The sequence below is a fragment of the Haliotis rufescens genome, unplaced genomic scaffold (assembly GCF_023055435.1).
Source record: "Haliotis rufescens isolate VD_foot unplaced genomic scaffold, xgHalRufe1.0.p SCAF_44, whole genome shotgun sequence".
NCBI classification, from domain to species: Eukaryota; Metazoa; Mollusca; class Gastropoda; order Lepetellida; family Haliotidae; genus Haliotis; species Haliotis rufescens.
In genome coordinates this window covers 300,304-311,729 of record NW_025964157.1, presented here as the reverse complement: position 1 = coordinate 311,729, position 11,426 = coordinate 300,304, and the positions used below count along the sequence as shown (strand labels likewise).

Sequence of the window (11,426 nt, the reverse complement as noted above, 5' to 3'; positions counted from 1 at the left end):
GACGAAGATGTGTTGCTTGCATCGCAACCAGAGGTGGACACACACGCTATTGATTTGTAAATTGATATCAAATAACGCAATTCCTGAAGTCAGTGTGGCCAATTAAACCATTTGAACACCTACAGGAGTAAAACCGAAATCTGTTGCAAACCGAAATTGTTTCAGATTTGGTAAATAGCATAACTTTGCATTAAAACTTATTCAATGTCAAAGTAACTTTTGTTGTTCAGTATATGTATCATTTGAACAACCTTTTGTTGAGGATATTCTTGATCAGCTTTCGTGACATGGTGATGCGTGTATGTTTGTGTCATGATGCTGATGAGAACATAACTGTATCGCCCTTACAGTGTGCATCCTTGGTAGGATTTCCAAAGATTGAAAGATTTGCAAATTGATAAATCACATTGGGTAGATCGATTCTCGTGATGTCAGTCAGTGGACTCTCTGGCCCAGACCATCTTCCCGAGGCAAGAGAGTTAACTGACTTTAAAAGTCCAGTTTCCACCCTTGCCGAACTAGGCTGGTATTATGGAGTTACATTTTGGCTGGGCTAACGAGTCTATGCATAGTCCAAACAAAATCGCGCACCGAAATCGAAATCCGGTTCGTAAAGTGTCATGCAGATTTCGGTCGACTGCAGGATTTGCAAAGCATGTGCACCGCTAACTCGTTGTCAACAGATATTTTAAAAATCTTTTCATGTTTTTAATCAAGGTGCTCACGTGATTTGATGCACTTCGCGATGTAAGACTCGTTTTATCACAATATAGATCTTGATTATCGATCATATCGTCTTGACTGGGCGCCACCATTTTGTTTGAAGCAAATGCAAGTGTTATGAGAGGTTTAATCTGATTGGTCAATAGGAGAGGCATAGAAAGCACATAACTCGTAATAGCCACTGGTGGCGCTACGATCCAGCCCAGGAATTCCAGCCTAGTTCGGCAAGGGTGGAAACTGGACTTTTGTAGTCAGTTAACTCCCTTGCCTCGGGAAGATGGGCCCAGACTCGATTATTTACAAAATCATATACAGCTTGTATCTTGCTTGGTGCGACGTTAAATAACAAACAAACAAAATAAACATGATTTGTGCATCACGGATGTAGCAGTTAGGAGAACAAGGGTGAACTTAACATACAACATACCATGTGCTGGATGAATCTGACAGCGCATCCCTGCACGGCTGAGAAACAGCGGATGACCGCGAGGCTATTACGAAGGGTCGCATAATCTCCACTGGACGTACAACACTGTGGTCACTTTATAGAGTCACTTGCGGTGACCGAATGACCAAACATACCAGGATAAAGTATATAAACTGTACTCTGAACAGAGCAGGTAAACTTAAGCTAGTGGTCGACAGTAAGAGCACCACTACAAGGAGTGTGAGAGTGAGTGAGTTGGGTTTAACGCCGCTTTTAACATTATTCCGTGTCAGCTTAATGTGGGAGGAAAGCCCAAAGTGATGCAGGTTTTAGGCGTTTACCACTTCGGTGAAACCCCCGAGCACGGGTATGGTGCTGCTGTGGTGTATGGTATTGCTGAGTGCGGCGTCAAACAACAAACAAACAAACAAATAGACAAAAAACAAACAACACTCCAAGCACGGCTGTGGCCGCCTGTCTCAGTTGGGAGTGAGTGAATATGGTTTTACGCCGCTTTTAGCAGTATTCTAGCAATATCACTGGGGGGGGGGGGGGGGGGGGGGGGGGGGGGCAAAGTGGGGAACTGTGAGTGGTGGCGCCAACTCACTGAGAGCTCCGTGATCGGGCCACCGCTGTGAGGAATGTGTGCCTGAATTCCAATCCAAGATTCGATCTGACTGTATTCATTGGTCTGTCAGCACCACACCCCGTTTATTGGTTTCACCAGAGTTATAAACGTCTTGGACCTACATCAAATCTTTTCTTCCACATTTAAAAATTTATTTGACACGCAGTGCACGTATATTGCACTTATATAGCCTGCGTGCGTGCGTGCGTGCGTGCGTGCGTGCGTGCGTGTGGCTGCTAGTACCAGCCCTCACTGATGCCGATTTATAGTGCTAGCCCACTGAGAAACCATGCCGCAATTTAACATGAATACCCCACTCAGATACAGTTTTCTGACTCCGAGCCGACCAGTCGTTGTTTTAGCCCCTTAAAGCCGAGCGACAGGCAGGGTAATAACAAGTACCATTTTTTAACGTCTTTAGGTATGACGCGGCCGGGGATCAAACTCCAGACCTTTCGCTCTCAGGTTGGACGCTCTACCACTAGACCACGGAGGCGGTCTCGGCGGTCTCGGCGGTCTCGGCGGTAAGATTCGGTGACTTGGTTAATTGCGTACCATCTTATTACCACAACACGGGATGTTACTCATGATATTAACCATTGACTAGACTCGATTATTTACAGGACGCCGCAATGATAAAGAGAGAGAATATCAAATTCACAACAAACAAACCCAACCAAAATCCATTCGTATATCTGGGGCTGTGACATGTGATCATAGTTTAACGCCAATTTCAGCAATATTCGAGCAATATCACGACGGGGGTGACCACTAGGCCACCGACCGCCCTGGAACTGTGACAAAATCAAACTGACAATCACGCTCTCATTACCTGCATACGTGTTTAATCATAACATCAATCATAGCTTGTACTACTGTGACATTCGGGTGGATGTCAACATTCTCACATGCCACCGTCATATCCCAGAAGTCCAAGTATATCACGTGATCTCGTAAATGATGCAACTCCGATCTTAAAATGGAGTCATACACGGGCCCAAAATAATCATCCACAAATCCCGCTTTGTTCAGTCCGTGAAATGCATGAGGTCCTTTAATCGCAACCTTGACCTTCGGTGCTCTAGCTACTAAAGAATCCAGAGATTCTGCGAGTCTTTTAACATGGGCCCTGAACACTTCTTCTGGAAATGCATGGAAATGTACGTAGAGGTTTATAATGTATATGTCTTCGGATTCAGATGTTGCTGCGTCTAAATACTGGTGCGCAGCTCTGTTAACATCCGGGCTATGCCAGGTCGACCCGTGATGAAACGGAAGTCCATGCGGGCCCCAAAATATGGAGATGTTACGAGATTTGTCCTGGACCAGAAGAGGCTGATGCGGGTGTAAAATATCTTCCGATGTCTGCTTTCTTTGTGTGTGAAGTTTTTGTGATATGAATTCAAGCCAGTGTCTGAGGGTCGAGTCTCCAATTAGCCATAGACGTCTGTTAGCCAGACACGTTGATAGCCGTGTCACGAATATGTCGTTTCTTCCTGAGTGACCTTCACCTGACAGTGCATGGCCTTCACCTTGATGCCAGATCCAGTTGAGAAAATAACCTGGTCTTTGTGACCACGTCGAACGAGATGAAGTTTGTTGTGTTCTTACTGGCCCATTTTGTTTCGTTTTTCCTGAAGAGTAAAAGGTAAACACAAATGAAGTTCAAGAGTACCAATACAATTCAAACGTCAAAGGACATGATATGCCCCTAACCCCATAAAGTATAAATTTACCTACGAAAGGGTCGTTGTAGGTTATCCCTTTAACAAAACTAGGTCAAACATTGATATGATACGGACGATAATCGTGTTTTGTAGCATTGACTAGGCTAATCTTCCAATGTCCACCCATTTTTGATAATAAAATAATAAGTGTAACGGTACACTTCGTCACAATATGGTAGCAAGTTCGCGATTTGATACATATTTCGATATCAAGGTCGTGAAATAGTGCATATTTTGAAAGTAAAAGTCGCGATACGATTCAAACTTTTAATCGTTAGGGGTCGCGATGCGATGCGATGCATGTTTCTATGATAAGGCCACGATACGATGCATGTATCGATCATAAGACCGCGATGCGATGCGATGCATGTATCTATGATAAGGCCACGATACGATGCATGTATCGATCATAAGGCCGCGAAACGATGCATGTATCGGTCATAAGGCCACGATACGATGCATGCATCGATCTTAGGGCCTCGATACGAATAAGGATGCATATTTCGATAGCAAGGTCGCGAATCAATATAATTCTTTATAGGTCTCTCGACCAGTGAAGATCCAGGGTAGAATAGGTCTTCAGCAACCCATGCTTGCCGTAAAAGGCGACTATTCTTGTCGTAAAAGGCGACTAACGAGATCGGGTGGTCAGGCTCGCTGACTTGGTTGATGCATGTCTTCGATCCCAATTGCGTGGATCGATGCTCATGATATTAATCACTGGATTGTCTGGTCCAGACTCGATTATTTACAGACCGCCGTCATATAGCTGGACTATTGCTGAGTGCGGCGTAAAACAACCAACCAACCAACTTTATAGGTCTCGATACGATGCTAATAGCCATGTCTGTAGTAAGGTGATGTTTTTCAGAAACAAGCCCAGTCTCCGGCCCTTTTCCATCTCCCAAAATGGCCGCCGCTTAACACAATCGATTTTTCAGTGACGTCATTACGATTCTTCATTCTTCAAACGTTAACAAGTGACTTACTTACCATCAGTGACCTTCACCTCCAAACTCCCGGGTATAGTCTGATGAAACAGCTCTCTGGAAGTAAACGATTTCATCCAATACGGGGTTTCGTCACATAATGGATTGTGAGTAAGTGAGTGAGTGAGTATGGTTTTACGCCGCTTTAAGCAATATTCCAGCAATATCACGGCGGGGGACACCAGAAATGGGCTTCACACATTGTACCCATGTCGGGAATCGAACCCGGGTCTTCGGCGTGACGAGCGAACGCTTTAACCACTAGGCTACCCCTCCGGCCCTAATGAATTTTGTAATCGATGCGATAAACCGATCCGATAAAATTGGAATCAGGATCCGATAAATATGCAAATGAGGTGACCTATAAGGCACTACTTTTGATAAGCTACAAATATGGATCGGATGCTTGCTTGCTCAATAAACTATTGTCAACGTAGTTAGGTAAGGGTTTTCCGGTGTAGGAGGGCTTCTTTTAAAAAACTTGTCTCTGAAAATACATATTTTTTAAGAACTAAAAAATGCCGTTTAAATTTAATGTTTGATTGGCATTCTAGAAGTTGGTGAATAAATAAAAAGAAATACATTTAAGGTTAACAACTTCTGGTTTATTGCATATAGCGACTTTTCGGTGCAGATTCGTCCAACGTTATCAGTGAGTGAGAGGTTTTACGCCGCTTTTAGCAATATTCCAGCAATATCACACATTGTACCCATGTCGGGAATCGAACCCGGGTCTTCGGCGTGACGAGCGAACGCTTTAACCACTAGGCTACCCGACCGCCCCCCACCGTTATCAAGCTGGAGTGACTCCAACCAAGTGATGAGAGGTATACGTATATATCACTGCTTGCCAGCTTGTGGGAGGAAAGCCCGAAGTGATGCAGGTCTCAGACGTTTACCATTTCGGTGAAACCCACGAGCACGGGTATGGTGCTGACAAACCTAGAAACACAATCGGGGCGAACCGGGTTCGAACCCACAATCATAGGTTGCTGGCGTGCCCAAGGGACGCAACTCTGCACAGCGAATTGCGTCGCCTTAGACGACTGGGCCACGCGTACCCCCTACAGTAACAATAACAAAACGTACATAGGTAATGAAGCCATGTGTACAGTAAGGATTTTAACGTTGTAAGTAGCTGATAGGACACTGATAAATATCAGACTATTGCTTGGCCGGGAAGCCATACCCTTGATCTCTAGGTTTGTGACCGCGGATTAGGGGCTTCTAAGAGTTTTGTTTTTTTGAAGTCCTAATGTTTGGTAGAGAGGATTTGGACTTTGTCAAACTGAAGTTGATGGCTAGAAAACTTTGCTGGTGGTCTGTGAGGGCTGCTTTTCTGTCTGCCATGGTTGTTGAAGTCATATTGTCTTTGATGCCGGTATCTACTGGGCTTTAGTGAAACCAGAAGTTGTTATCCATAAAGTGGAAACTCTAGACTTGCTACATTTATGACTATTACATGGCACTAAGGGCGGAAGGGATAATAATATGGTTCAAAGACTGTGAGACAGAATACAAATAATTTGATACAATATAATAAATTTTGCTGTTCATGCATTATTATCGTGCGCTGACACTACGGAAGCCTTTTAGGGCCATTTGTTTTTCATTTCTGTTGTTGAAATTTCAAGATACTAATTTGAAATTTCAAGATACATACTAAGTTGAAACTTCAAGTTAATATCTTGACATTTTAGCTTAGTATCTTGTAATTTCAAGAATAAAATATAGAAACAAATGGTCCTAAAAGGCTTCCGTACTAATGTTTGTTCAGGGAGTTAACATTTGACTTAGACTACAGTTCTTATAAGAATGACATAACATTACAAGATACATATCATATATTAGAAATAAAAAAATATGAATACTGCTCGTCAAATGCTCGTATTATGTCATCTGTAAAATATGAATGTCGACAGTCGATGACGTTTTGGTACAAACAGTAAAGTACGTTTATAACGAACACGTTTATAACGAACTGACCGATATAACGAACTTATTTTTTAGTCCCGACCATTTGTTGTATAAATGCTGTATATATGCCTATAACGAACTACGGTTATTACGAACTAAAATAAGGGGTCCCTATGAGTTCGTTATAACCGTAGTTTATGTTTATGTATCCATGTCAAGCGGTGTACAACTGTTCATAACCGCCATGGTAACAGACATTCTGCCGATTCTGTTTGATGTTTGTAAGTCTGCAGTTCAAGCGATGTTACGTCGCGTAATGTATATTAACATTGCCTTGCGCGTGATGCGCAAATGTTAACATGAACAAATTTGTGTCTTGCAAAATGGCCACAAACAAATTCTTCGCACCCTAATCTCCTTTTGTATCAAATTGTGAAAATGATAAAAATGGCAGAATAAACTCGCTGTAGGCTTATTCTTTATTCCTCGGGGAATAGGATTTGATGACCGGTTCTGTGTGGCCGATCGCATACGAGGGACACGTGGGTTCTATGATACAATCATATGTCAGTTTCCCTAAACGATTCACATTCATTTCTTTAGCACCCCGATTCGAAATTTCGATCTCAGAAAAGGAAAACCACCACAAAACACAAATATACCCTTGATTGTACACCCTTTTGGTTGTGGATGTCCATGGCGCTCAGAAACGACATGCTATATATAATATCCACAACAATATAATAACACGGGTTAAGTTTTTTGCATTCGGAACTCCCCGATTGTATCACGCGACCGCTACGACTTGGTTGTCTCGTCTTCACGCAGAGGTAACGTTTCCCAGTAAAATATCTGATTTTAATGTGATTGCTGTATCGGAGTAATTCTATTTGCTCACCTAATAAACATTTTTTTCTCATCCTGCGTGAACCTTCTGCCTTGTCCCGGAGGTGTTCGCACAGCAACCCAGTTGTGACACTGTAGATTCACTGGGTGTCCGCAGTAGAAAGGCAGGCCTCCGATCTTCTTGCTGAAGTTGCACAACTTGCTGAACCCTCGAATGTGAGGGGTTGGAAGGCACGGACTTTCTTCGCTAACACCACCCGTTTCAAACCGGGCCATCATAGTGTTCAGACTTCCATTCCTGCGGTAGACACGGTGAAACATATCAATCAACTCCCTCGGTGCTGCTATGGCCGCCATTACAGTCACTTTGCCAACCCACCTAGGTATAATCGTTGCAGTATATGTTCCATTTTGATTATCGATCACACTTCCTGCTGCGCATGCGCTTTTCGCTACTTCCTTAATCCACACGCGGACAAGGTCACCGCCTCTTGTCATAGGCAGACCGTGCCCATTGAACGTTTGTATCCGAACTTCAATCTTCTCACCAATAGAATAAGTATATGATTTCGATATTAGCTGTATCTTTGATTCGGATGCTCTAGCACAATTCAGAGGAGACATTTCATGTGTTTGTATATGGTAGAGAGAAGTGTTTGGTTCCTTGAGGACATGGTCACTATTCTTGGATTTAGTCTCCCTCTTTGAAAAAGGGCGGAGATGAAAACGAGGCTTCGCTAAATGTCGATATTGTATTTTGTTTCTGAAAAAAAATATGATGATTATGTTGGACAATTTACCCATATGTAAAGCAAACATTCCAAACATGCCTGCTACTGATTCACATTCATCATTTTGGGGGAAAATATCACTTTTTTATAATTATTATGGTCATTTTAGTCTAACACATATCGTAGGTTTAGACATCCACATTTGTAATGGCCTGTATAACATATAAAAACCTATAATCTAGTGATGCTTTCTCCTGTATTCAGTGCATCATATGTTCATTCTGTTATAGGTGAGGTGAAATGGGGTTTTACGTCGCGTCCAAGATTATTGCACTTATATAGCGACGTGCATGCACGTGTATGTGTGTGTGTGTGGCTGCTTGTACTGGTCCGGCCTGATGCCGATTTATAGTGCTAGCACACTGAGATACCATGCCGCAGTGTAACATGAATACCCCACTCAGACACAGTATACGGACTCCTAGCCGACCAGTCCTTGTTTTAGCCCTTTAATGCCGAGCGCCAGACAGGGTAACAACAAGTACCATCTTTTAACGTCTTTTGGTATTTCGCGGCTGGGGATCGAATCCCGGACCTTCCGCCCTCCGGGCGGATGCTCTACCATTAGACCACGGAGGCGGTCCTCATTCTGTTATAAGGCATATCCTGGACCAAGTCACTACCATAACGTCTTTTTGAGCCCGTTAAATTGTCGACGCTAAAAATAGCAATCCAATCAAATAACTCTCACGAGCGAGGGACATTTTGTGCTAATGTAATCACAGGAGAGATGGAGACGGTGACGTCACTTCCGACAGGAAGTTATGCTGGCGGATGGGTCCAGGGTTTTTATCGTATTAAAACGGAGACATAATACACTGGATGCTCAACCTTCACAGAGAAGAACATAATCTTTATCAACATAATTAGTGCTGTTAATTCTCTTTACTTCCCATGGCTACAGAAGAGACAAGATCCATTTTTATAATCATAAGAAATCTCAACTAAAAGAGTCCATTGTACGATTCCGAATAATTTTATATCAAACATATGCGTGTGTGTCTCCTTAGATAAGTCAAGTGACTTGTTCGAAATATGCCTCTTTTGACTGGGACACACACACAGAATGGACACATATTACGGGCATAAGCTGCGGTCAAAATAACCTTTCCATAGAAATAAACCACCTTATTTTAACAACCACGAAAGATAGCTATATGTAGTAAAATGTATTGAAAACATAAAAATCTCAACGAAATCAACATTTAAAATTTAAATTCAGCATCCGATATTGGCATGTCCGTTATTGGAATGGGGTAGCAAAAACAAGCTTTCAACGTAATGGGGCCGTCACACCATGACGTTCTGGTCAGCGTTCTATGACGTTTGAGGAAACGTTGGTAGTCGCCCATGGTCGCTGGGATAGCGCCAGAAGAGCGTTGTGTGAACGCTAGTGAACGTCGGTGATCGCCGGGAATCGGCGGAGAACGCTGGTCCGGAAAAAAGTTTTGAACATGCACAAAAGTTCTCACTGAGACCAGCGTTCTTCAACGTTTAATTTAAAACGCTGAAGAACGTTTAAGAACGTTCGTGGACGTTTTACTAACGTTCGCCGAGCGTTGCACGCGTTCGGCTATCGTTAGTCAGTCGTTACTCTAGCGTTACTTGGTTGTTACTAATCGTTTGCTTTGCATTGAACGACTCACTGGCGACCTGTCAACGACCGCTGAACGGTCCCCTAGCGCACGCAGCGTGTCTAAAGTCAAACACGCCAGCAAGACGCTATTCTGTCGTTATTCACACGTTAGTCACACGCTCAACACGCTCGTCTAACGTTGACAAATCGTTCGTCGCGCGCCAGTGGCACGTTAGCACACGCTAATGGTTTTCAGGGGTATCTTACTTGGTCGCTGTTACACGCTTCTCGTGCGTTAGACACACGCTAGTCATGCGTTAGGCACACGTTAATCACACGCCAGATGTGTCATCCTCATTCTAGAACGCTAAAAAATTGAACGATTGAAATGTTCAGAGAACGTTGACCAGAACGTCATGGTGTGACGGCCCCTTAATGGACGAAGGAAACACATCTAAAACATAAAAAAAAATAATGACACGTCACATTAATAGCGGTATGACCACCCCCTGCAACAAGACACGCCAAAACTCTCCGGCTCACAGAAAAAGTCTTCTGATGACGTCACGTGAGGTACGTCGCCATTCTTGCTGGAGAGACATGTTTTTAGATCGACATGTCTGAACGAAACATGTGTAGCACGGCAATCAGTCAAAACCGACACATCCCGAGTGTCAATATGCAGAGATGCAGAGACAATGCAAAACGCAATAGATACACTGTTAATTATGACACTAAATAACAATAAATTTGTGAGGACATCTCACTCGTCAGCAAGGGATATCGGTATATCGATAAATTGAGATTCATTCTTTTCACGATACGTATCACGATATCATGTTTTCATGCTCGATATATCGGGTGAGTCAATATCGAGTTTTTAATGTAAAAAAAATAATTTTCCGGCCAAATGCCTTCGCTGCCCCGCAGCAAGCATCCGGCGCCGCAAGATTGCTACGTATTTATTGACTGAATAAACATCCTGTTCTACCAGCATCTTGTTTTGTTCCATTTCAGTTCATGTTTCAGATTGCTGATGAATCCAAAATTTAAAATTGTACAATATATCGTGATACGTATCGCAATACGGTCTTGTGCATCGCAAACTATTGTGATACATTATAAACCGCCAATACCCATCCCGACTCGTCAGTGAAATTGCTGAATGTTACTTCCAGATTGTAAACAAAGATGTACTACTCACTGCAGCTGGAGCAGGTTGAGCACACACCTGTAGCTCCACATCGTAAAGGTCACAACAAAGATCCACTGCACCACAGATAGCCGGGATAGCCTCATCTTGAACCCACAGAGTCACAATCCACGCGTCATGTCGAAATACCCCACTCACCAGGATGATGAATACACAACAGATCTAGTTGAGTCAAAATCCACGCGTCATGTCGAAATACCCCGCTCTCAAGGAGGATGAATTCACAACAGATCTAGTTGAGTCAAAATCCACGCGTCATGTCGAAATACCCCGCTCACCAGGATGATGAATACACAACAGATCTAGTTGAGTCAAAATCCACGCGTCATGTCGAAATACCCCGCTCTCAAGGAGGATGAGTACACAACAGATCTAGTTGAGTCAAAATCCACGCGTTATGTCGTAATACCCCGCTCTCAAGAAGGTTGAGTACACAACAGATCTGGTTGAGTCAAAATCCACGCGTCATGTCGAAATACCCCGCTCTCAAGAAGGATGAATTCACAACGGATCTAGTTGAGTCAAATCCACGCGTCACACTCTGACTTATCTTGCAACACATTACAGAGGATAGGTTATATGTATTGAT

General features: G+C 43.2%; 1 protein-coding gene across 1 annotated transcript; it reads right to left on the bottom strand.

The window, feature by feature from the left end:
* Positions 1-2,370: 2,370 nt before the first annotated feature.
* On the bottom strand, positions 2,371-11,124 carry LOC124136024 (NXPE family member 4-like). The gene is made up of 4 exons (XM_046501770.2): positions 10,829-11,124; positions 7,310-8,020; positions 4,499-4,551; positions 2,371-3,412 (listed from the first exon to the last, which is right to left on the bottom strand). Exons 1-4 carry the CDS (start codon positions 10,921-10,923, stop codon positions 2,607-2,609), a joined length of 1,665 nt encoding a protein of 554 aa, XP_046357726.2. The 5' UTR covers positions 10,924-11,124; the 3' UTR covers positions 2,371-2,606.
* Between the last annotated feature and the right edge of the window lie 302 nt (positions 11,125-11,426).